General features: G+C 53.0%; 1 protein-coding gene and 1 non-coding gene across 11 annotated transcripts in view; both read right to left on the bottom strand.

The window, feature by feature from the left end:
- Window positions 1–756: 756 nt before the first annotated feature.
- CYTH1 (cytohesin 1) overlaps window positions 757–26238 on the bottom strand; it is a 77806-nt gene continuing 52324 nt past the window's right edge. For 3 of the 10 annotated variants that reach the window (XM_072746497.1, XM_072746502.1, XM_025999869.2), the window contains exons 2-14: window positions 19934–20016; window positions 18783–18848; window positions 18522–18586; window positions 16874–16940; window positions 16414–16532; window positions 16058–16138; window positions 14814–14926; window positions 13503–13651; window positions 12989–13101; window positions 7848–7926; window positions 4906–4977; window positions 4131–4285; window positions 757–1295 (exon numbers count right to left, since the gene is read on the bottom strand). In XM_072746497.1, the coding sequence (XP_072602598.1) occupies window positions 1217–1295; window positions 4131–4285; window positions 4906–4977; window positions 7848–7926; window positions 12989–13101; window positions 13503–13651; window positions 14814–14926; window positions 16058–16138; window positions 16414–16532; window positions 16874–16940; window positions 18522–18586; window positions 18783–18848; window positions 19934–20016 (1241 nt within the window). In that variant the 3' untranslated portion in view covers window positions 757–1216. Of the gene's footprint in view, window positions 1296–4130; window positions 4286–4905; window positions 4978–7847; window positions 7927–12988; window positions 13102–13502; window positions 13652–14813; window positions 14927–16057; window positions 16139–16413; window positions 16533–16873; window positions 16941–18521; window positions 18587–18782; window positions 18849–19827; window positions 20017–26238 lie in introns of all 10 variants that reach the window. The other 7 variants (XM_072746498.1, XM_025999866.2, XM_072746500.1 and 4 more) reach the window with 4 other exon arrangements.
- Window positions 11564–11667, bottom strand: LOC112920943 (U6 spliceosomal RNA). Its single transcript, XR_003235160.1, has one exon. It is a non-coding gene; the product is annotated as a U6 spliceosomal RNA (small nuclear RNA).

Here is a 26238-nt window from a genome sequence, read left to right as displayed (position 1 = left end):
ACCGGCCGCCCTTCGCCTTCGCAGGCCCCGCCTGGCCCCGGGCGGCACGGGGGCGCCGGGATGGCCCGGGCCGGGCCCCCTCTGCCCGCACCGGCGCGCGGCCTGGACGGTGGCAGGAGCGGCCCCGAGAGTCCCTGAGAGAACGGCAGGAGGACGCCGCGTGTCGTGGCTCCCTTCACACCGCAAGGTAGGGGCGTGAGGGCAGCCCGCACACGGGCCTTGGCGGGAGGGAGGGACACGAGGCGGCCGTGCCCTTCCCGTCTGGCCCCCGGCCCAGCGCGCCCACAGCGGTCCAGGTCAGGGCCAGTTTTGAGGCAGAAAAAGCTGAAGACCTAAGGTGATAAGGCCTGCTCCTTCCTCTAAAACGAGGACTGTAGCTCTGGGGGGAGGAACCGAGCAGGAGACCGTCCCGCCGCGGCTGGGGCCGCCTGCCTCACAGTTTTGGTTACTGGGTATTTAAGCTCAAGGGGAAATGCTGACTTTGCGTCTTAAAGCCCGACAAGAAGGAACTCGGAAAGGAAAAGACAGTCGGGTGCCCAGCGCAGGGAGCGGGGAGCCGGAGCCGCCCGCCCGCCTGTGCCCGCCGTGCCCGCCCGTGCCCGCGCCTCTCCCGCGGCCCGGCCGGCCCTCCAGCTGCTGGGAAGCGGCTCCCGCCAGCGGCCCGGGGGCGGGGGGGACCCCAGCGGCTGCCCAGAGAGCCCCCACCCCGGACCAGGCAGGATGCCTCCGAACGGCTCTACTTTATCTTTTTCTCTCTTTAAAAAACAAAAATATATCTTTATAGTACGTGGCTTCTCTTCCATTCCACTTCTTTCTTAACATAGAGTAATAATATATTGATACACGTATTTATGGTGCAGGGTTGAAGGCTTCTTCACAGGGAAATAACCAAGAGGTAAACAGTCGGCTTCGGGCTCTGCTATCAGACCTGCTGAGCGAGAGACTTGCAGGAAGGAGGCTGATGTGCTGACAGGGCTCTGATCATTTTAGAGAGAGGCTCGCCTGACGGGCGTCAGAGCCCTCTCCCCGGCGCTAACTGCCTACCCTTCTCCCACTTAAAATGAAGAGCAAAGCTGAAGCCAGTCTCTAGGAATTCAGGGTGACGCCCAGCAGGTGACACCCCTGCTCGGCAGCCCGCCCCCCCATCCGTGGGGGGACAGGGAAGGAACCCAGGGCCTCTCACGCCTTGCACGCTGGCACCGCTCGCTGTGCAGACTCAGTGTCTTTTCGTGGAGGAGACCTTCTTCTTCCGCGCCGCTAGCATCTCGTAGAAAGGGTCCCTGCTGATGGCTGCTCTGGACACAGAGGAGAGAACAAACAGGCTGAGGAACAGGCCCGGAGGGCTTGCACCCCCACCCCCCGACTGTCACTGCAAAGGCCAAGTCAGTGGCGCCAACCGTCACCGTGTCCTCACAATGACTTAAGGGACAAGCTCTGGAAGAGACACATGGTCCGTGTGCCAAGACAGTTCTGTACTGTCTACTGCCTGTTTCTACCTAACCCCGGGGTGGGTTTATGAACAGAGTGTTACAGACTCTAGTATTCCGGGCCAGAAAGGCAAACGTGGGACCTCAGTTCTACGTGACTGCGAGCGCCACACGATCCGTGGCCCGTGGCGGTCTGGCGCGTGCTGCTCAACGGCCGCCCCACTCTGGACCACGCAGCTTCTGAGTCCCGCACACACCGACCGACTCGATAACCAAGACCACAGGTGGGCAGTCCGCAGTGTCACGGGCCCTTAGGGGGCAGCCGGCCAGGCCCGGCGGGGAGGGAGCCTGCGTGTGCCTGGGCACTGCCCCAGACACCCCAGCGCAGGACGGTGACAGCAAGGTCACCCCGGTGCACTCGTCAATCCCAACTGTCCAGCACGTTGTGCCGCGGGTGCTCAAGGGCTTTTCCAGAGCTGCTACACTCTAAGTGCCCACGAGTCTCCACGCTTGCCCACGAGCCCAGCTGCCCACTGGCTCTGCACCCGACCAGTTAGACAACAGGGGTCTGTTCACCAGAGATGACGCGTCCCCAAGTGCATCTGCACAGCTCCTTGGGGCGCAAAAATCAGCAGTCCCTGGCATGTGTCCCAAGGGGACCTTGTCACAAAGGTCTCAGTTGAAGTGTCAAGAGCCAAGGGCGCCGAAGCCGAGGGCTGCCTGGCGGTCAGGAGTGCGGCTTCTTGAGTCACAGGCTCAGGCCTGAAGACCAGCACCATCTCTGTGGCTCTGGACGATTTTATTCACTGTGTTGTGCCTCAGTGTCCTCACCTGTAGAATGGGGACAACCGTGCTTCCCCGGCTGCGGCAAAGAGTGAGGAGACGGTACCCGGAGGGCATTGCACAGTGTGCGAATCCTGCACCACCGGCCAGGTGGTGCTGGGGCCCAGCCAGGAACTGAGCTTCCCAGGGAGGGCCTGTGTGTGCCCTCCCACCCTCACTAAAGGACTGAACGATTCCAAATGTGTCTATAAAGGGGCTCAGCATTTCTGGCTGTAGGAGTACAGGCCACGGAACAGAGTAGGAGCGGCTGTGCACTGCCAGCGGGCCGCTCCAGTGATCACACGACGGGGCACACGGGGCACAGAGGGTAACCCATGCACACGCAAGCGCTTGGGACAACTGCAGAGTGTGCTTCAGGTTGGTCAAGCAGGTATCGGGGCAACAGTTACTTGCCCGACGAAGTTATATCCTTTACTTCAAACCATATACTAGGCATAAATTTCGTAAGGACTAAAGATTTAAATGTTTTTTAAAAAGCACATGGTAAAAACAGCACAGGATGCGTGGATGAGGATCACTCACTGGCCGGGACGCCCAGGGCACGGCCTCTCCTCCGCCCAGACCTCCGTGGGGGGCTTCAGTTTTTATTTAAATTCCAGTGAGTTACCACGCACTGTCATGTTACTTTCCGTGTATGACAGAGTAAGTCAGCACTTCCACGCATCACCTGGGGCCCGCCACACGGGGGGTGCTTTGGGGTCTCATTTACTGGTACAGACTCCAGGGAGCCTCGCCCACTGGATGGAGGAGAGGAGCCACCAGGGTCACATGACCAGTCCCACCCCAAAACGTCCCGGGAGTCCTCCCCATCACACCAGAGGGGCGGGAGGCGTGCCAGTCACCAGGCAGCCCGCCATTCACGTCTGTGCTCAGGAGGCCGAGGGCTGGCAGGAGGGCAGGCGGCGTGCCTGAGTCAGAGGGCCTGGCCCATCTCTTCCACCATAGGACTTCTGGGTGGGCTCCGGTGGAGTCCATCGTGGGTCTGTCTCGGGTCATCTGTTTGCTGTTTAACCCCGGCCAGATCCTGCACCAGCTTCAGCAGCGATACCAAAACACACCCCATACTAGCACGCTCCCCCTCAGGAGCAGGCTGTGGCCAGGACAGGAGAGCGCCCATCACAGCGGCAGTGTAGGGCCGCAGAGCCTCAGATTACCCGGTCAGGGCGGCCTCCCCGGCCTCCGGGGAACTCACAAGGCCCAGGAATGGGTCGACTGAGGGAACAGCTGGTAACGTCTGATGGGGAGAACCAGGACCCTCCCTCGGACACGCTGCCACCAAGACAAGCAGCCATGCCACACCCGTGGGGCGAGATGGCCATCTGGACAGGCTTCATGGAGGTCCTGGGGGGAATGGGGGCAGCCCTAACCCGCACTCCGCCTCGCACTGTGCAGCTAGCTCAGCAGGAGCCAAGCCCTGGGTCTGCCACTCTGTCCACACCCAGGCAAGCCTGAGAACCCTTGCCCCTGGTTCAGAGCCTCCGCCTCCCCGCAGCACAGGGGTGAATGGTGCGGGCCTAGCCTGTGACCCTGAAGCACGGCCACACGCCTGCAGGCAGTTTCTTCACCTGTAAGTGGGACAAGTCTCCCCGGAAATGATAAAACGTTACAATTACTATCTCCACTGCGCTGCCATCCTGACCACGAGGCCGAGGAGCCCTCTGGGAAGCCTAGACTCAAGCTGCTGTCTTGGTCAAGCACCCAGGGACCCACTGACAAACAGTCTGGGACTCCAGTCAGACTCTCCCCTGAAGATCTAACCCAGGAGCCCAGGCGAGGGGCGGGCGGCACGCTGGGCAGCAGACGTGTGCGAGGAGAGAGCCCTCGTCTGGTGAAAGCACCGCGACGCCTCAGGTCACCTACTTGATGCACTTAATCCACTCCTCCTTCTCTTCGGGCGTTGGGGCCGAGATCCGGTACACCGTGTGGTTTCCTTCCACCACCCGCCCGTCAGCCTCCGTCTTGCAGGCCTTGATGACTTGGTCTTTGTTGTCAGGGATGTAAAGCTCAAAGCAGTTCTGAGAATCAGAAAAGAGAGGGAGACAAAGACCTGAGAAAGCTACCGATCAAGACCAAAAAATATTTATTTCTCAATAGACCCTTCGTTCTGAGTCCCATGAAACACAGGCAACGTGTGCTTTCCTGCGGCGAAGAGGAGCCCAGCAGTGAACGCCGGAGAACGTCGGCTGCCTGCCCGTCAGCCCGGCTCGCGAAGACACAGGCACACACGTCCGCTGCGCTCCCAACAGACCAGCATCGCGGCGAACAGCGGTAGGTACGCAGGTGCCAAGAGCCCGGCCCGCAGCGCCGGCACATTCCAGGTACCGGGGGCGTCGGGAAGGCGCCCGAAGGTCCTGACACGGGCAGCCCGGTTGTGGGCGCTTCCTGCCACCTTTTAAGGAAGGACAATCCCACCGCTCGTGGACAGGCCACAGGGACGCAGAGGCAGGGGGGCAGAGGTCAGCCACAGCCTCGTCTCCGGCCTGAACGTGAGGTGACTTTGAGTTGGGCTGAATCAGAGGCACGACACTCCTTTTCAGTTTTAGGTAAATCTTTGCACTTTCAGCCTTGTTCTAAGAACTGTTACCTTCTCTTTTGGCCCCCCCACCCCTACCCCATCCCCCCAGGAGATACTCACTGGTTTTTTGGAGTCCTCCACCTCCCGGATACTCAGATTCTCTAAAGGGATAATTCCACGGGGCTCCTTATCCTGTGGAACAGTGGCAGACACAGAGACCTCACGCTGGGTCATGAGCTCGCGTCCCCCCACGTCCCTCACTCACAAGTTGCCGGGGCTCTGCTCTTTTTTTTTTTTTTTTTTCTGCTCTTCTCCCATAACCCTGAGCTCACAAATCAGCTCTGGGGCCCACACCCTATGTTCTAAAATCAGGAAGGGGCCAGGAAGCGTGTGGGTATAGGAGTCCCTGTGGCCGGCGGCCTCTGCGGGGTGAGTGCCCAGGGGAGGCTCAGCGCGTGTCCGGGAAGAGCCCACGGGAGGCTCTCCAGCAGGGAGCACGCCAGCCTCTCACCGAAACCACGTGGCTCCTCCGCCCGGCTCCCGCACACACGCCTTCAGCCTCTGTTCTAGTGTCGGCAACCCCAGAAAGCCCTGGTCTTGCTCTAGGTGCCCGGCTCGCTGCCTCGAACGCTGGGGACAGTGAAGTGCGTTTACGTACACTCACGACCCCCTGCCCTAGCTTTCCCCTCGCCAGACCGTAGGATCTTCAAAGAGAAACTGCCTCCCTGACGACTCCAGGTAGGTCTGCAAAGGCACCTCCAGGCCTGTCCAGAGCAGAGCCAGGACACCCCTGCCAGGCCCCTGCCCCCGGGGGCCCTCTCAACAAAGGCCACTATGCACATGCACTCTGCACCCGCCGGACGGCTAATGCCAACCTTCGCACTCCCTCTCCTGGGCATCCGGCCACCCCGCAGCCCACGACTTCACTCCAAGTTCACCACGTAGCTGGGCTAAGCCTTGGCATCAAGCTCCCTACGACAAATGCTCCTGAGACACTGTGCACTCCCCATTTGCAGATTCAGGTTCCTTTCCCTTTTGGAGGGATAATCTCGGAACAGATGGGATCTGTGTACGCGCGGGTGCCGACGCTCCAGCATTGGGGTCACCTTTCCTGTCCTCCGTAACTGCTTACCTCTTCCCTGTCTTCACACTCGTCTTTTCCAGACACAATCTGTGACTGTCTCCAATCTTTCTTCTGTAATGGTGATTTTATTCTCGGCTAGTCTGTTCCACTCCTTATAGTTTTTACTTCTTACTACCTAACTTCTAGATCTGTGATTACACAGATCACCTGTTCTTCAGGCTGCACCTTGCGGGGGGTGGGGGTGGTCAGCTTGTGTTCTGGCCCCTTCCACAGTCTCACGACAGAGCCGTGAGCAGAGGGCAGGCCCACCTGACACCCGCCGCGCTCCAGCTCTTCTCTGGGACCGCCGCTGTCCTGCTTGGGGGCGGCGACGCTGCTCACGGGCACACTCCCTGTGACAGAGCTCCCACTGAGCTCCCAGCCCAGGGCCCACACCAACGTTGCAGGAAGTGAGGCCCACCTTCTCACTTTCCTGTTTCACCCATTCCTACCCAGCTGCAGACTTTATTGCTTGCTGATCGGAAGAGGGAAGAAGCCCTACTCTTTGCTTCTCCTGGACTCAGGGCAAGGGGGAGGCAGCGGGGCTGTGTGGGGAAAGGTCCCTCCGCCCAGCCCCCAGGCCACTGCCTCTGCCCCTGCTCTTGGTCCCTGAGCTGTACTGAAGCAGCTGTCACTCCTTCCCCTAGATTCCCTGCACGGTGTTGGGCGATTCTGTGTGGAAGTTCTCCCTACCACCTTAACTCTGAGGGCCCCCACCCCCGTATCTGCAGAAACACACTCCCTGACGTCCTGTGGCCCCATGCAACGCCGGCACGCTGCTGGATGGAGTGTGGGATCAGGCGATGCCACCACAGTTGGCATCATGAGGAGCCACAGCATCCTGCAATCTCGCGGAGCCCGCTCCCGAACTCAGGGCATACTGCTTAGGTGTCTGTGTAGGTTTCATTTTAACCCAAAGAATAGCGGGGAAAAACCCAAACAAGACTTTAAAGATACCACTAGTCTAGGTATCTTTGAGAAAAAAGGCCAGCTCTGGGCCAGGCTGGGGGGTGTTGGGGGGGGGAGGGCAGAAAGGAATGTTCTGAGCTGTTCGCAGCGGTGCTCTGGGGGCGGGAACAACAGGAAACTAACTGGATGTCCCAACGTGCGGCCCTCGGCGGTGAGTGATGCCGCATCACAGGCTGATGCCCACTCCCCACTGAGCGTCACAGAGGACAGCCACCTCACCAGGCAGGTGCCAGGGTCCTGGCTCCTACTGAGGCTACATCCCTGACTTTCCTTCATCACTGAGGTCCTACCTTCTTCACTGTCTTGGCAGGATCCGTGACCTTTACTCAGTGAAAACCTGGTTGCAGAACCAGCACCAACTGCCCTGATTAATCTCAAGACACAAGTCCCACACTGCCAAGAACAGAGGCGTGAGAAGGGACCAAGAGGCAGGTGGGCAGCCAGTCCGAGCCCGGCCAGCCAGGCTTTCTGGGCGCCACAGCAGAGGGAGCTTCAAAAAAGGTTTTATTTTCTCATTTTTATTCTCACAGGTTCTTATGAAAGAGACTTGCGTGTAACACAAAGCTGTGCTGTGATTCTGTTCCCGCTGAAAACCAACAGAACCTCCACGGTTTGAGAAAACTTCAAACTCCAGTAACTCCCAACTTCCCTCATTTCATTTTGCTTCTCTTCTATTCTTTCAACCCCCGGGGCTGCTTCTCCTGCATCCAGAAAATCGGAATTCTCCACATTGTGATTTTCATGCACCTTTCAAGGGCCATAAACCCTTTCTTGGCAAGCGACCCAGGCTGGCTGTTCCCAGCCCGGCTCCAAACCCCGCCTCTAACGCCCTGTGCCATGCAGGGCTTCCACCTCCACCCACATCACCTGCAGGGCCCCCCGATTCTGGGACCTCCCCGCCCCTGACTGGAGTCAGACAGAAACACAGGCCTGGCCCACGCCTAGTCCCGCAGTAGACCCAGAGGCTCACCGTCGTATATTCAAAGTAGTAAAGGCAGTTGTCAGTGAGAATAAACCAGCGTCTTTTCCAAGTCTTGACCCTGCCACCTACGGAGCAAAAAGAGATACGGGTCGGACAGGAGCCAAGCAGCCCGGAGCAGGCTCCGTAACATGACCCCCCCCTCAAAGAGCTCGAGGGCGGGGGAAGCGAGGGGCAGGGGTACCAGAACATTGAGACCATGGCAAAGTTTACATCAGTAACAAGACACAGAGCCAAAACAGAAGCACCTTTCACAGAGTGAAAGTCTGTGGGTACAAGCAGAGCAAGCAAGTCAGGTGGCACCTGGAGATGAACTCAGGAGAGTGGGATGAGAGCATGGCTGGGGAGGGAACCCGGGCGATGAGGACACGCGATGTAAATCTGACTGGGCTGGAGATGCGCCCATGGAAGCCCATCGGTGTGGTGGAAATGGGCCAACAGAAGAAAGAGCAGGGAGAGGGGCCCGGGCCCGGCTACACTGCTGGGTACAGAAGGAGGGCTTCATCAGAAGGGGGCAGGAGTGAGGAAAGGGGAACTACGATGTGCCAACCCTTCACAATCACCTCTACGGCTTTCCTTTCCTGGGGAGTGGAACCCAAATTCCTACCCCAACCTTCCTGATTATAGTGAAATTCTATACTGGCTTTCAGGCCCCGGGCCGGTGTCCTGCAAATGAAATTTCCCCAGAGTCCTGGGTGAGACAAGGGGGAGTCCCTGCACCAGGAGGAGCCGACCGGTGCACAGGGGCAGTGCTCGGGAGCCTTTCCAAGCCTGGACTCCTCACGTGGAGCTCTGAACACAATGAGCGAGAGGAGGGGCCGCAGACCAGAGGGACGGTGGCGGCCGTGAGTGCCGAAGGGGCCCCTCTGTCATCCTCAGCGTCTCAGTGAGAGGACCACGCTGGGGCCGTGAAGCTCTGCTCAGGACAGCACTGGGGAGGGCGGCTTAGCTGCGGGCTGTCTTAGTGAGGCTGCATCCCGCACCTTCCACGGCCCTGAGCTGGACCTGGTCCTGCTCTGCTTACGCCGGGGCAAGGGGCAGCTTCCTGAACCATGTGAAGGCCTCCCCGTGTTATGACACGCATGCCATTCTGTCCGCACTTCTGCCCTGACAATATATGCTCTTCTGCCTAAAATGTGACCTCCAGAGGATATCACTTCTCTCACCTTCCCAAAAGACAAGGCCCGTGGGGTGCAAAGCTGGTATGACCCGAGTCATGCTTCCTCTCTTGTCCCTCACCACAGGGAGCTGAGCCAAGGGCAGGGTGCTTTTCAAGGGTGTGCTGCCAGGGGCCGGGCCGTGCCGGGCCGTGCCTACATGCTCACACCGGGCTTCCTGAGAGGACGTTACGGAGATGGCGGGGTGTAAAGTCTCGGGGAGGTTAAGTGATTGATCATGAATTGCCACGGTTCTAAACAGACCCAGGTTGTGGAGGGCTTTGCTATCAGCACACGCACAGTGTCCACCTGCCGGGGGGCCCTATGCTAGCATCAAGCCAGGACTGGCCCTCCAGCAGCAATTTGCCAGTTTATGGGAGCATGTGCCTCTGGTCCCTAAGGCCCTAGGGCATGAACCAAGAAAAAAAAAACCACAGATGGAAATATGACATGCATGTGGAAAACGGGAAAGGCTGGGCAGGATCAAAACAAACGAGGAAAAGAAAGAAGACAAGGAATATATTTAGAACTAGAGCCAATATGTTATAAAAAGGCACCCCCGCCCCCACTTCAGAGCCTGGGAAACCGGCTCTTCTACCTCTTGGGCCTTCATCTCCACACAGGGCTCGGTACACAGGACACCTCAACCCATGCTGACTCCCATGCGCTCCCCCCACGGGACCACCCAGGGGCCCTCGGGGCTTAGGAGGTCATGGAGGAGGGGTCAGATGCGAAAAGGAAGAAGGTGGAAGGAAATCTAGAAGGAAAAGCGAAGCTGGAAAGATCCCCTCCCTGATTACAAAACCTTGATGATTTCCCCTGACGACCTGCTGCGTCACAGAGACCTCTGCCGTGAGGGGCATCACGGCGGTCCCGGGGCGGGATTTCCATGTTGAAAGAAACAGACATGAAACAAGCAGACAGACCAATGCGCGCACCTAGGACAGTCCCTGTGGAACTCACAGGACACCTCCCACCCCCGGTGCAAAGGCCAGGCGCCGTCTTCCCTAGCGCTGACGGGTACCCAGAACGTGCTAACGACTGTGTTGAGCGTTGGGGCTGTTCTCTGCGTGCTGGAGCACACACCTGAGGAGCTGCTCCTCTAGGAAAAACCTAACCCCCAAATCAGCAAGTGGAGGGAGGTCCCAACGGCATAACTAAGAGGCCAATTTGGGGTTTTTAACAGTATTCATTGAAAAAGAGGAGGGAGAAAAACAAAACAGAACATGAAATACAGAGTCGAGGTCATTCGCCCTCCTCTAATACCCAGGACTTCCGGGGGGGAGGGGGCTCTGGGTGTCTTTTTTTTTTTTTTTTTTCCAAACTTGGCATCCTTTGAGTTTAGGAGATGCCATTTCCCTGTTTCATGCATAGGCAAATGTCCCAAGCTGTCTCATTTACTTCTCGTCCTGGCGTGCTCTCTGATCAGAGTGTATCAGGAGCACGTGTCGCTGAGAAGTCAAACCTCCCTTCTCCTCCTCCTCCTCCTCTGGAGAAATTACTGGAATTCACAGGTGTCAATTTGAATGTAACACAGATAGACTATGCCTGGCCAATCATTCCAAGAGAAAATTCAGTGAGTACTTTCTCTGCTTTTCTAAACCCACTCTTAGTATGTTTTCTCACATCACGGCAGTCGGTAATGTTTATCCCACGGCCTGGTACCTAGCTGTCTGATGCACTGTGTACTAGCCCTGAAAGGGAAACCATGAACCCCTGATCCTGACCAGTTCCCTAGGGACTGTACAGTAAGTTAGAAGCAGCATTAACACTACCACCAGCAATTAAAAAACAAAATAACCAAAAATAACAAAATAAGAAAAACGCTGCAGCAAGTACAGTGGCCTTGGCAGAGCGAGCGAGCAGGTTGGGGGGATTACATACCTCCTGGAGTTTGGGGCAAGGAAAAGGAGAGCCAAAATCATGGAAACATACAAATGAGGGAGAAAAGAAAATTAAAACAAAGAAATTAAACCAAACTCCTTAATCTCAAAGTGCACTGTATTAGTCATTCACATCTGTCCTGGGGGAGCCAAACATGAAATCACTAGCGGGGCGAATGCCACTGTCTGGCGTGTGAATGGGGGAGCTTGTTTCATCCGCCACGCACCACCTGGCGAAGGCGGGATCTGCAGCACTACCGAAAACCTGGCCCCAAATATGCCGCAGATCCATTCTCACAAAGTGAATGTTTATTAGTACATCCAGAATCCGGGGCTAAGAGGGGAAAATTTAGTGTCTCTCTGCAGACGGCTATCACTTTTTAAGGTGTGTGTAAGAATGCACACACATATCCCCATGAATACATACGTACACATGTGTGCACACAAGAATACACATTCTTACGGCCATATGCATACATGGACATACACACACAACTGCAGATGGCTGGGAGCCCCGCCTTCTGCAGCACGTAAGTACACGGGGGGTGATCCTAAGTGGCTACAATGAAAACACAATATGAAGACTTAGGGCTTTGGAGGAGCTTTAGAAAAGGTAATGCAATGACCTCAAAACAAATCCCACATTTCGTTAATTTTTTTTCCTTTTAAAACTATGGGATGCCTCATGAATTTACATGTCATCCTGGTACAAGAGCCAAGATAATCTCTGCACTGTTCTAATTTTAGCATCTGGGCTGTCAAAGCTAACACTCAGCATTAGCATTTAAACAAATTTCACTGGAGGGGAAGTAAATCCAAACTTGGATGTACTTTTTAGATTTCCAGTGGGTTTCCTTTTAGCTCGGTCCACTTGGCAGGAAAGGCGTGGAGCAGGACGGCTGTCTCTGGGGTTGGCCATTTTAGAACCTTCGCTTCAAAGATTCTACTGGCTTAGAGACGTGAGAAATGTCAGCCAACTCAAGAGATGGCCAAAACCCCGATTGGAGAAGTGGTGCTTTCAGGAGAATTTATGAAATAATTATATAGAAACCCAAGGTCTTGGGCTACGCTCTTTAAAGGAATTATGAATCCTACTGCTACCTGAACTGGTCAGAAATTTAAGATTCCATTTCAGCACTTCTCAGGGGTGTCAGTCACAGCCAAGAGAGTAACGACCAATTTCACCAGGACTAGTCGCTGAAATGGTAGAGGGGGAGCACCTCCTGGTAATTAGGGAACCCATGCATCAAAAGGCCAAGGCAGAAGAAAAGAGGAACGTATTCTCCCCCCAGGGCCAAAAAAGTGCCGATTATGTCCAGGGGCTCTCTGTGTTTTGGAATAATTAATGAAATAATCACACATGGGCACAAACGTTCCTTTTGGTTATTCTATCACCTCCATATAAGGCATGATTACAAATTTCAGCAACATAAGCTCACTTTTGGCCGAGGGAAGAGGAATATATATATATATATATATATGTTTTTTTTTTTTCTGAATGAACAAAATCATCAAAGTGGCTGATTCGGATTGGAAAGGAGGTTGGGGGTGGGGTGGGGAACCACTGCCCGAGAATGAGTAAGAGCGCTGTGGGTCGCATTGCAGCCAAGGGCTCAGGTTTGCCATGCATACTGCCTGTGGGGAGCCAGATGCAGAAGGAAGTGATGATGCACTGGGGTGGGGGGGCGGGAGCGCCAGATATAAATCTGTGTGATGGGAAGTAGAGAGATGGACACGGCTGGCCACCCTCCCAGGGACGAAGAGGGCAGAGAAAGGACCAGGACCAGGTTCTCGGGGAACCGCCTTGAAATGAAACCTGGCTAATCAACTGCAGAGTAAAAATGTGGAGTGTGAACCCATGGGAGCAGTGTTTATGCAGAGTGAGTCTGCACCCAGCAGTATCTGTATATGCCGCGGGGCACTAACTGTGGAGGTGGATCTCACCAGAACACTAGCAGTTCATCCCAGAGTCTCTCCATAGTGCCTCCTGTCACCAACCCCACTTTCCCACAGCGCATGGATGTGCGAGTGCACGCACGCATCCTTTCTTTCTGTTTCTGCATCAGGAGCCCTGACCAGAGTGCGTTACTTACCGAGTTTCAATAGCCAGCCTTCCCGGTCTGGATTGAAGAAAGTGTGAGTGAGGTCATTCCCATCATCTTCTGGGATTTTAAAGGGTTCGTTTTTTATGCTCTCATACAGATTCTGGGATAAAAGACGACATTGCATGTCTCTGGTTCTAGAAACATCTCTTCTCCCTCCCCTTTCTCTTCATTCATTCAGTAAGCACAGGTTATGTGCCATGATTTGTCAGGCACTGCGAACAGAAGAACAGGACCAGTTCTGCCTTCGGGCAGCTCGCAGAGACAAAATGAATAAGATGCCTAATGGATAATTAAGAAAGAAAAGAAAGCAGCCTGACTTCCTCTCACACTTTGTTTCAGACTTATAAACCACTTTCCCCTCCTGATTCCCTTGCTGGGCCTCATGACTACTTTCTTAATGGACTTTATATAATTAAAGAAATTTTATGAGCAGACCATGGGTGGGCCATATGTCTCACTCTTGTCCCATGTTCACCACCACCTGGGCTAGAGTGCGCTCACCCGGAGCAGCTCCTCGGGCAGGTCCCCCCCATCATTGATGCCACGATTCATGGCGATGAACCTTTCCACAGTGGGCTTATCCTTGACATTGGGGTTGTGCAGGCTGGTGTTCAACATGATGATGGCAAATGAGAGGACGTAACAAGTGTCTAAAGAGAAAAGCAAAAAGAGGATCAGAAACATCTGGCCAGAAGGACCAAGAAATGTCCCATGAAATCAAACTAAAAGCCATGCTCTCAAAAGGATGAGACAAATCCACGCATCGGGATGCCTTCTCAATGCACACTACTGACTGCTGCTGACTAAAGAGGTCCAGGCACAAATAAGTGCATCAAGTATTCAAGACTTAAAGGTGATTATTTTTCAGATTGCAAAAGGAGAACGCAGCAGGCAACCTGGAGAACGACACAATGTGTAAAAAAGAACATACCAAATACCTATGATCCCTCTACCTGCTAATGACTTATTTTGTTTCCTTACACAAATGTGCCCAGTGCAGCACATCACAAATGCATCTCACAGATGCACACTCTAACAAAACTGGAATCAAAGCAGAAACATAGTTTTGATCCTGCTTTTTTGCTAACCTTATCAGCATTTTCCTCATGTCAATAAAGCCTCCTCTTAAATACAAATTTTTTGTTTTATAAATTCTTTATTTTATTATTTTTTAAGATTTTATTTATTTATTCATGAGAGACAGAGAGATAGAGAGAGAGAGACAGAGACAGAGACACAGGCAGAGAGAGAAGCAGGCTCCATGCAGGGAGCCCGACGTGGGACTCGATCCCAGGTCCCCAGGATCAGGCCCTGGGCTGAAGGCGGCACCAAATCGCTGAGCCACCTGGGCTGCCCGAAATTCTTTTTTAAATTCAAGTATGGTAGACACACAACATGACGTTAGTTTCAGGTGTATACATGTTGCCTCAACCACCTCGTACATTACTCCGTGCTCACCACCATAAATGAGCCCACCACCCATCACCACTCGGCGTTACTACAGTATCACCGACTGTACCTCCTATGTTGTACTTTTCAGAATTCTAGTTGTAAAACGAGTAAGCCACAGAGATGAAGGACAGGATTTTTAATAGTTGCACATTGCCTAACAGCTACTACAACTTACATTCCCACCCCCTTATTCCTACTCCCTGGACTTCTGGATCATTCCCAACATTTTACTATTATAACTACCACTTAAATCACTGTTCTTGGCATGAACCCAGGCCCTGTTGTTCTGGAAACTATCTAGCGCCGAGAGAGACTTTCGTGGGAAATGCTGGCCATCAGTGGGGCACACGGCTGCCCTACCTGTGGACTGGAACACCCCATTATTACACTGGCAGTAGCGCTGTGCAAATGCCTCCATCATCCGGTCAATCTTCTGGGCCTCTCCCGGTAGCCGGAAGCTCCACAGGAACTGCCTGAGTGGTGAGGACAGGTATGTTACTGGGCTGGGGCTCAGGGACACCACTCCCTTCTCCAGGAATGGTTGTTACATTTCCCATGGATTTTAATACGCAAGTGCAAAAGGGGGACCCACTGGCATTGGGCTTCTGCTCCCGCAGCTCTTAGCGGGTGCAAACTACAGCTCTACATCACTGTTCTCTTAGTCGAAGGTAAAGTGCTTAAGGGAAAGTGAAAAATTAAGATTTTCCTGTATAACAGAATGATTCTCCTCTTCAGATTAATATACAAGACTGAAATAGAAATAATGCTCACGTTCATGAGCTCTCATCTCTGGAAAATAAGATGAGGTGGTGGAAAAAGAAGATTTTCTATCAAAGCATTCACAATTGATCCCTTTAAGTCAAAGAGGGACCATGGCCAATAGGTCTCATTGTGCATTATTTTCACCTACCCAAATAGCAACACAAAAGATGGTGCTGTTGACACCCCCCAGCAGCCAGGACACTGGAGGACAATGTCTCCAAAGATTTTGTAAAAATGGGGGCACATGGATGGCTCAGTTGGTTGGATCTGACTCTTGGTTTTGGCTGATGTGTCATGAGATCGAGCCCTGCCTATGGCTCCATGCTAAGTGTGGAGTCTGCTTGGGACTCTCATTTCCTCTGCCTCTGCCCCTCACCTGCCTTTGCATGTGTGTGTGCCTGCACTCTCAAATAAATAAATCTTAAAAAAAAAAGAAAAAAGATTTAGTAAAAAATGTAAATTTACTTTCCTAAAATGAAGTGAACAGCTACTGAATTCCTATTCTAGGGCAGAGGATTAAAGGGTTTTCTACACTGAAAACTAGAAAAAATTTCCAAATTTAAACATACACCAATTTCCCAATGAAATTTCCTATTAAAAGACATGAGGAAGAGTTTTGTGAAATTTGCCTTCAGGATGGGGGTTGTTATTCAGTTCTCGTTAACCATCCAGTCCTCTCGGGCACAGGCTCTTAGGCCACTTTCCTTCAACATACAACATACTTAAGGATGCTCAACACGGGCCCCCAGAGACATCCCTTCACCAAAACGCCACATAGGACAGACCTGGCACAGAGATGTGCCTCTCCCACCTCCCAGGGCACCATCCCCAAACACACTCACCGTAGTGCCTGGACAAGGTTAAGGTCAGTGAACTCATGTAACTCCACAAATGCATGAAGAACCTGGATATTAAACTCGTCTCTAGCAAGAAAAACAAAGATGGGGGTGGGGGTGGAAGTCAGAAACTGAGCCTGAGAATCCAAGCTTCCAGCCCCAGCCAGGCACTCTCCAAGCCGAGTCCCGCAGCCCCACACACTCCATACACGGCGAGGTCCCCACCAGGCACCGTTTGCCAGTACAGCCCCCCTCAGCACCAACTGAGGACAGAACCCAGCTGCCCGAGGACAGCGCTCTCTTTGGGGACTTGGAGCACACCGGAACTCCTGACAACCCGCTCCTTTCTCCTGAGGCCTTACCTCTCCCCAAGGTAGTCACCAATGGCGGTTTTGTTGAGGCCTTCCCCTTTGTACAAGAACTGGGCGATGTCTTCACAGGTATTCTTCAGCAGGTCATTCTCTATTAAGAATTGGATCCCCTAGAAGAGACATCAAGGTTGCCGATGACACTCACACCCTAGAAACCTCTAGAAAGGAGGGGAAAGGGCAGAGGAAGGACACACAGCAAGTATCTAATAAATACTCGGCAATGGACATGAAGGGTTAGGGGAGTCCCAGCTGAGGAGCCAGGGCAGAGGACGTGACACTGGGACGTGTGCTCCACAGAAGGGCAGGAAGCTGTGACGGGCACTACTGGGCTCCATCTGAGCGTTGCAGACGTCCCATCTTAAAGCCTGAATACTCTGGTTTCTCTTCAGATCGTATAAATCTTTCACCTTATTTAAAGCCCGAGGCCCCCAGTAGCACCCTCTCCACTCACCTTTTTAGGGTCCATGTTAAATTTTTTCCTGCCCATGGCTACCTGTTTGTTCCTCTGCATGTTTTTCCTGTAAAACAACCACCACAGCCATGTTAGTACTCCAGGCAGTCAGGAAGCTGTGAAAGCCTAGTATCATTCCCGCTTGCACCCACGGACTTGTAGAGATTTTTGAAAGTGCTATCAGGGAAGCACAGGTGTACTTAGGTCTAAGTGTGGAAGGTCAGCTGAAAGCCTGATCCCCTCCCCAGGTTTGTTTGTTCCTTTTACTCCGTGCTTCTCTTTTAACATGATTAAAAAAAAAAAAACTTTATTAAGGTATCACGTACATATCATAACAATATGCCCATCTTAATTGTATACTTGAACGATTTTAATAAGCTTATGGAGTTATGCAGCTATCACCACAACCAGATGCAGAACGTTTTTACCACCCAGCAAGGATGTGCTGTGTGAGTGACATGTGAGTGACCGGCCTGTGACCTCGACCAGCCCGGCCCGTGCCCACCGGCTGGCATTCCAGCCGCCTACAGCTGGGGCGGGGAGAAGTGAGAATGCCATAAGCACCACTGCACATTCTTTCCCTGGGCGTGCTTTCATCTCTCCCAAGTGAACACCTGGGCACAGAACTGCTGGCCATGGCACGGGCGCGTGTGTCACATGACAAGAAAGTGCCGCTCCCGAGCGCCGGCACTCACCGACACCAGGGACCCTGGGCCCACTCTCAGTCTGGGCCTTATCACTGAGTCACATGTGTTCTGGATGCAAGTCCTTTTTCAGACACACTATTGCAAATGTTTCTCCTTGTCTGTGGCTTACCTGTTTCTTTTCATAGTATCTTTAAGCACAGAAGCTTTAAAGTTTGATTAAACTCCAATGTTTTCACTGTTTTAAAGCTACAATTTTTAAAAATGTAAGGTAAAAAGGCTGTAATCCCAAACTGACAATACGGAGCCCGGCAGTGATGAGCTGGCCATTCTCCGCAGACCGCCTGGCTTCACTAAGCCCTAAAGGCACCGCCCATACCCGCTTAAAATAACAAACTCAAATGGTCTTAGGAAGCCAGACAGGGGACTTAGGCTTACAAAAATACAGACATGTAGTGAGTTAGAAACAGCCCAGTTAGTGCATTAAGTACTTAGAAAACGGTCTGGGAACCCCATTCAAAACTAAACTCTGGAGGTCACTGACGTTCATGCCATTAACCTGCAAGCACTTCTCGCAGTGTTGCACTAGAATGCCATGTCCAAGCTCTGCTCCCAAGCTCAGGGGAGGCACAGGCGAGCCCCCTATGGCATCCGCACCCAAAAACACTGGGCGCTCCGGCCTTCAGAAATGGTGCGAGCAGCATTAAGCTTTTGACATTAAGGACAAGCACAAACTCTAAAATGCAAACACAGTGGACAGCAAAGGGAAGAAACACCAGGTCACACAGTCGTTTAAGGGCTGTTCCAGGCTCTGGGGGCCTTCAGTTTTCTGCTTTGATGTCTGCAATGATATGAAAGAGGGGAGGACAGGAAACACAGAGCCATGCGTGCTTGCTAGGGACTGAGGGCAGAAAGCACACTTCCCTGGCCACATGCTGCAAGCACAGGCCAGGAGCTCGGGAGGCCCCAGCCACAATACGCAGCCGGCAGCTGGGTGAACTCACCTTTCTTCTGTGGACCCGAGGTTTTCAATTTCATTAGCTACCTCTGCTATCTCATCCTTGAGCCTCTACAAAACAGATAATCCAGAATTACCAGGGGGGCCGATGCAAGCGAGAGGAGCCCCTCTAACAGCTCACAGAACTCCCTCCAAGCAAAAACAAGATAAAGCAAAGCAAAACGAAACAAAATAAGGCAAACCAGAAAAAAAGTCTTTAACATTCCAGAAAATTCATCTGTTTAACAAATATTTGTTGAGGTCCTACCGGATAGTAAACATTCCGAGGAATACACAGGTGAGAAAGATAGCTCCTGACCTCAAGGATCACAGTCTAGGGAAGAAACTTATAATCATACACACCATGTAAAATACGTATTTTTTTACTGAGATGGCTGCGCTGCGACAGTGGATCGGAGCATCCCTGTAGCTCGCTAAGCCAGTGTGAGAAGGCTCAGGAGGAAGGACACACGCCCAGCCTGCCCGGCCGCGGTGCCTGGGCTGGGCCGGGCCAACAGTGCCGCCAAGCGGCTGGCAAGGGGAATGGTCAACCCGAGCTCCTGCCTCTCCTCAGCCCCTTTCGTGGGTAAGGCCGACCCTCAGAATGGAGGGTCACGGTCACGGCGGAGGGGGCCTGGGGTGAAGAACTGCTAAGATTTCCAAAGAGGAATCAAAGGATTAGGGCAAGTGATCAAATTATACTGAAGTCAACAGCACAGTAAGTCTTTCCTTTCCACTCTCTGCAGCTTTGGGGTCCCAGAGTAGGTCCCTGCCCTCCTCTCCCCAGCCCCGAGCTCCCAAATGTTTTACAAAGAATTCTACAAGAATAACATCGGCTGCCCTAAGGGCTAAAATAATCCAACCAATGGCTTCTATGACTTCTGTCCTACAAAGCTTCACAGCTCCACAAAGGATCTCAGAAACACTGATGAAACAGCGCCTGCTGCTTAAATATCTCACAGGGACGAGCAGAGACGCTAAGTCCTGTAGGAACAGGGCCTCATTTACCCCTGATGCCATCAACCCATCAACAGGTGCTTTCACTCGTCATCTTACAGCTGAAGGAACTGATGTTCAAAGGACCCGATTCCTTTTATCTGAGATCGCTCCTCCAGCAAGGGGCTGAGAGCCAGGACGGACGTGGGTCCAGCTTCACCCGAAGTCCGTGTTCCAAGCCCCTGAGCCCTCACCCACACCCCACTCGGTAGTGAGAACCCCGCCTGGGAGTCAGAGGGCCCGGGTCACCTAGTTGTGACAACTGACCAGCTAGGGGAGGGTTCACGACCACCCGACCTAGGATTCCATCTTCTCACCGGTGAGACCCGCATGACTCCACTGTCCTCAGAGCTGGGGCGGGGTCAGCTCAGAAGGCGCCTCTCTGTAAAGGACAGGGCGGGCGTCCCTGCTGTGACCTCCTACCTGAATGTCGGCCAGCAGCTCCTGCTTTCTCCGCCGGATATTCTCCAGTTCCTGACGCTCCTCTGCCGTCAGGTCACTGGGAACTGCAAGAAAGGAGGGAAATGTTACTAAGAAAGCTTTCTCTCACCAGAAATAAACAGACTCCGGAGACCACAAAAGGACAAGGACACCACGGAAGAAACTAGAAGCCCATTTTGGAAATGGGGACAGCTCTGGCTCCTGTTCTCCATCAGCTTCACCAAAGGAAGCAAGCGCCCTGCTCTCAGAGAAAAGCTCTGCTGAAGGCGCACTTGCCATGGAAACAAGAGAGAAAAGGCAGCCTGAGGTCAAATGAGGTTGGCCAGGGATAAAAGGGGACTGTCAGCCGAGCCTGGCCATCCTCAGCCCTTGCGGCGGGGACACTGGAGGCCCCCGCACTGGGCCCACCCCGATCCACAACCACGTCCACGATACCCGTAAGTGGGGAGGGGACAGACTACACACGCGCAGGGGGGCAAGTCCAGAAGGAGACGCCCCACCTGAGCGCTTAACTCTGAGGACTAACTCTGAGGACGGGTGACGGAGACATCCCCCAGGCTTTGCACGCCTCCCGCTGTGTTTTCCTGCACTCTCCTCCTCAGAGTCACTGAGTTCCCAGTTCTCCCCACGCAACACTTCCTCCCCCGACACGCACAGGGGCTTGGACAGAAGCCCCCTCGCAGGGCCCTTCCGAATGTGCTGGGGAAAGGCAGGGGGTCGGGAAAACCGGGGTTCGAATCCTGGCTCCAACCCACCAGGAGCAAGCAGGGGCGCCCTGCCCCAGGCAGCCCCTCGGCCCAAGGCTCCACGCGCTCCGCAGGCCGCCGTAAGGACAGAGTCCAGCGGGGAACGCGGGAGCCGCAGAGCCTTGGCTCCTGTTTCCTGCGGGGCAAGAGCAAAAGGCACCCACGTGGCCTGATGGAGGGGGCAACACAGGGATGCTTCTCCACCCGGGTGGCGCCTGGACAAGTTAGAACCGCACCTCACGGCACAGGCCACAGGTGGCTACTAAGCACCTGAGATGTGACTAGACCAGTTCGAGATGGACTATGTGTGTAAAATACCCGCCAGACTCTACATGAAAAGGTAACATAGCTCCTGAATATTTTATACTGATCACACATTAAACTCATTACTTGATAAATAAAATATCCTATCTCAGCTGATGTCACTTGGGCCATGGGAAGTAACGCTGCATTTTGTGACTCTTACTATATTTCTTTCTTTTTTTAAAAAAAAAAAACATATATTTATTCATGAGAGACACAGAGAGAGGCAGGGACACAGGCAGAGGGAGAAGCAGGCTCCCTGCAGGGAGCCCGATGCAGGACTCGATGCCAGGACCCCGGGATCACACCCTGGGCAGAAGGCAGAGGCTCAACCGCTGAGCCACCCGGCCCCCTCTTACTATATTTCTACTGGACAGCACGGAGCTGGAACAACAACAGCTCTGCCTACAAGCTTGGACCCGTGGCTCCCTTTCTCACTGAGACTTTATTGCACTTGGAGACTTTCCCCAAGTATTTCATAAAAATCATGGAAGACAATAAAAGAGGGTAGAAACAACTGACAACAGTGATGTCTACAGCACAGGTGAATTACCTCCCTTAGGTAACCTGGCTTTTTTTTTTTTTTTTTTAAGTAGGCTGCACACCCAGCATGGAGCTGGACGTGGGGCCTGAACCCACAACCCTGAGATCAAGATCTGAGCTGAGACCAAGAGTTGGACACTCAACTGACTGAGCCACCCAAGTGCCCCAATGTTCCCCCCCAATCTTCTCTCGAAAAGTGTCTTAAACTTCTCCAAGACACACTACAGAACGCATTTGCTACCTCGACCCGATCTTCTCCATACACAACAGTACCAGAAACGCACCTTCTTTGTGTGACATCCACTGACATTTTCAATCTTACCCTTCATGTTCTTCACAATGGCTGTGATGTCACAGCCTAACTAATTCACTGAGTCCTACAGTAAGGAAGCACCCATGTCAGAGGCTGGGGGATTCCAGTCCAGGTCACCTTCCAGGAGTGACCTCACCGCATCCCGGGGAACTCTGAGGGAACAGTCACCAGTGCTGGACTGGGGACAAATCAGCTCAGTTAGAGTGAACACCACCCTGAGAAACAACACAGACTCTCCCAATGCAGACTCCATTCTCAAGAAAAGCACACCTGAAGGAATTAATTCTGGTTTTTCTGGATTTCACAGAGAAGAATTTCTAGTCCATGAAGACTAGAAGATCTCTTTAAGAAATAATTTCCTGAGGTTCTAGAAGACAAATGTTCATTCTAATATAACACGGTGTTGAAAATTTGAGGCAATAGTTCATTTTTAATAGCTGTTCCATAGGGGAGAATAATCAGGCTTTGGTTTTGAAGCCACAGAGTCGGCTTAATCAGATCAACGGGTCCCTAATCGAGCAGAGGTAAGATTAAGGCCCTCGGAATGAGGCTGATGAAAAACAGACCCAGCATGTAGAAAATTTACATCTCTAGATTGCTGTGTGCCCCGGGAAGCCAATGTTTCTCATTCCAGATTGGAAAATCTCTGTGGTTGCTTTCTTGCGAGAACCTCAGCACCCAACCAGTCTGGGATCACAATCACACACGGCCATTTGTCTAGAGGGTCACAATCTATAGTTTCTGTGTTACAAACTCAGAATGTGCTGCCGATCCTCTACCTTCCAAGATACTATTGTAGAAACAGTAGAGGAATTTTTAAAAAAGCTATCAACCTACCATGTCAAGTACAGGAAGCAGGGCCGCTGGCAAAAATGATTTCAACAAACTTCTGGGGCAGAGAAGCAGAGTGCCAACTCCTCCTCCTGGAAGGCAAACTCCACGGCAGTGGGGGCCTCGTGCACCTATCACTGCCACGTCTGCAGTGCCCAGCACAGTGCCTGACACACCAAAGGCTCTGAATGTGTATTTACCTGAGGCCAAACAAAAGAACTGAGCAGAGCAGCTAGGCTGGGAGACCTGGGACTGCCCTACAGCGAAGCAGGTTCAGTCCAGCCAGGCTAAAGCACAGCCTCGCTGCACACACGCCCCCACCCCACCCCACCCCACGGAGCTCCCATTTAACCTGTCCACCGCGCCTTTCTTACACCCACAGAGATGGCCGAGCCTACAGACCAAATGAGAAGCAGCAAGGCAGGGAACAGAAAACCCGTGGAGCAGAACAAAGGAAAACTTCAAAAGAACAGAAAACTCTGGAAAAGGGACAATTAAACAATACACTCCTGGAAATTAAACATATTTTTGTCCTCCAGCCTCTGCGCCCCCCCCCCCCCCCGCCAAGTCAAAAACAGATGAAAAGATAAAGGTGAGGCACTCCTGCAGAATAAAGAGCAACAAGACTTAAGATAGAAGCAGAAGTGGACTCACTCAGAGGCACATTCACTGTAAAAATTCAGAAGTTGGAGGATTCCAGCTGATCCTACAACCTCCATGAGAGCAGGAAGAGAAAGGAGGTGGCAGGTGTAACAGCAGACACTGTGAGACGGGGGAGGGGCTTTCGAGGTCTAAATAAACATGATTTTGACCCTAGAATTCATTCTCAATGTGGAGGACAAGACGGAATCATTTCAGCCACAGGACTCAGTTTATCTCCCGTGCTCGTTCAGGAGGAGGAAGCCGTGCACACGGGGGCGAGGGTGGTGCAGCCCCGGGAGCCCACGGAGGACACGCGCTCTGCTCTCGTGCGTGGACAGAAAACCCAGATCAGAGCAGGAAGCCCACCGACAGGCTGCAAACAGTTCATCCCAGAGGAGGACTGGCAAGGCAGCTGAGAAGTATTTCCAGTGTGTGAAGGCACCACAGGGCTTCCTCTCAACAGAACAGAAAGCATCACTGGAAATAGAGAAACAAACACTAAAAGGAATCAGGAGCCAGCCGGGCGGGCAGCCCTCAGCGGAAGGCAAGAAAGCAGAGTCCCCTGGACCTTAGTGCTGGGAGCAGCTCCCGGGAGAGGCTCCCAGCTGAGCAGCAAGCACATCCTTGTAATGGTGCTGTGTAGTGGTCAACTTTTCCAGTCAATCTGTGAACAAAGCATGAAGGCTACTTTAAATCATGCGTCATCGATGGCGAAGGCCAGAGGGACGGGGGTCCCTACGGCACCCGCTTACAAAAAAGCAGGGACAGAGAGAACAGATCAATGAACACGAAAATGATGTTGTAAATATGTGTATGGAAGTTCCTAAAATGAAAACGAAGCAAAAACTGGTAAGCCATCAAAAGTGGACAGGGAGAGAGTGAAAAGGAGGAAAATGTGAAGTGGAAGTGGTCAAGAGACCATCTCTTTGATAAAATCATCAGTGGGATGAGAACATTAATATGCACTTGGCAGCACCTACCAGAAGATAAAAGCCAGAAAAAGTTAATTATTAGCGGCTGCTTCTGGGGAGTGGGTGGGGAACAGAGAGATGGGGCCTATGAACTCCTGAATACTTGCTTTAAAAAAAAATACATGAAGGTACTATTGCATTCTTTTTAAAGATTTTATTTATTTGAAAGACAGTGGAGGCACATGAGAGCATGAAGGGCGGGGAGCGGGGGGCAGAAGGAAAAGCAGACTCCCCACTAGGCAGGGATCCCAGGATCATGACCTGAGCCACCCAGATGCCCCCCATACTTCTGCACTTTTCTTAAGATTTTATTTATTCATGAGAGACACAGAGAGAGAGGCAGAGACACAGGCAGAGGGAGAAGCAGGCTCCTTGCGGGGACTCCATCCCAGGACCCCGGGATCCCGCCCCGAGCCGAAGGCAGACGCTCAACCACTAAACCACCCAGGTGTCCCATTACTGCACTTTTAAAATGAAAAACAAAGGGGCGCCTGGGTGACTCAGTTGGTTGAGCATCTGCCTTCAGCTTGAGTCATGATCCCAGGGTCCTGGGATCGAGACCCCATGTCAGGTTCCCTGCTCAGCGGGGAGCCTGCTTCTCCCTCTCTCTGCTGTTCCCCCTGCTTGTGTGCACATTCTCTGTCAAACAAATAAACAAAATCTTTTAAGAAATGAAAAATAAAAATGCTAATCCTAGAAAAGACGGGCCTTCTACATCCTGGTGGTCAGAAGGAAGCGGCGTGTGGGTAATTTGCAGCAGGAATAAACAAGACATTTATTCACATGTGCTTTGATGCTGCCTCCTGACATCACCCACAGGATCTCTAAACCTCTCTGTGTTCCACCTTAAATCACGGCGCTGTTTGACTTATGGTTCAGCAAATCATCTGAGAACTTCTCCTTTTAAAGAAGGGCAGGTTTACATCTCATCTGTCTAGTGGGATTCTTCCCTGAGTCCAGGAAAAATCTAGCACCCTAACACACGTACCTCTTGCACTTAGATGCATCAGGTAAGGTCACCTCCCCACTTCAAGCCCTCGCTCGCACACTGCCCAGGAGGAAAATAAATGCCGTGGAGAAAATGCTTCATTTCACTTAAGGGCAAAGAGAAATCAAAACCGTGGCTGGGGAGGGAGCGGGGTGAGCGACCCCCAGGATGGGGCAGGCCGCAGCCGGGGCAGGAAAGGAAGACACAATCGTGGGCACCTGGCACCCCGCGTGGCTGGATAAACAGCAGGGCCCCCAGGAAGGGCCCGGCCCAGGGCCGAGGCTTTCCCTCCTCTCCTCGAAGCCATGAGGGTTAAACTGTAAGAGATAGGCTGACGGGCCAGATGGCAGAGAAACAAACAGCTCCTCCCTCCCCCGACTGCCACGTGCTGCAGCCCCACGTCTGTGCCAGGAGGGCGGCTAAGCCCCCTTCTCCTGAAAAGAATGGCAACCAGGGCGGCAGCAGCCCGAGCACAAAGGGCCCAGAGGCCTCGGGAATTCACTCCTGCAAAGGTTAATTTACAAGGTGTCCCCCTGCCAGCCAGGCGGCCAGGCCGGGATGGGCCCCCCCACTCCCTCGCGGGGTTCCAATTCAGCGAAGGATTAAAGTGCGTGCAACAACAAGGGACCATTGTGTTCAGCTGTGAATAGAAAAGCCACACGAGGGAAGCTTCCATTTATTTCTTTATTTAAATGTTGCTCTGCAGATTTTACCAGTGCAGAGCCCCAGAGCTGAAATGTGCTCCATCCAGCACATACAAAGGAGGACTGTCTTAAAGGCGCAGCTCCCATAAACAAGCACATGGCGGCAAGGACGCTCCGCGCTCCCCCGCAGCCCGGAGCAGGTGCCCAGCGATCCGCCATGAAGTTCAATCGAGAAAGCAGTTCTGAGAGCAGTTTGTGCTCAGCGGGAGCACAGGCAGCCGCCTGCCACAACGCACACTCTGTCCT

The sequence above is a fragment of the Vulpes vulpes genome, chromosome 2 (genome assembly GCF_048418805.1).
Source record: "Vulpes vulpes isolate BD-2025 chromosome 2, VulVul3, whole genome shotgun sequence".
Taxonomy (NCBI): domain Eukaryota; kingdom Metazoa; phylum Chordata; class Mammalia; order Carnivora; family Canidae; genus Vulpes; species Vulpes vulpes.
The sequence above is the reverse complement of the archived record's forward strand: the minus strand, read 5'-3'. Positions and strand labels throughout refer to the sequence as shown.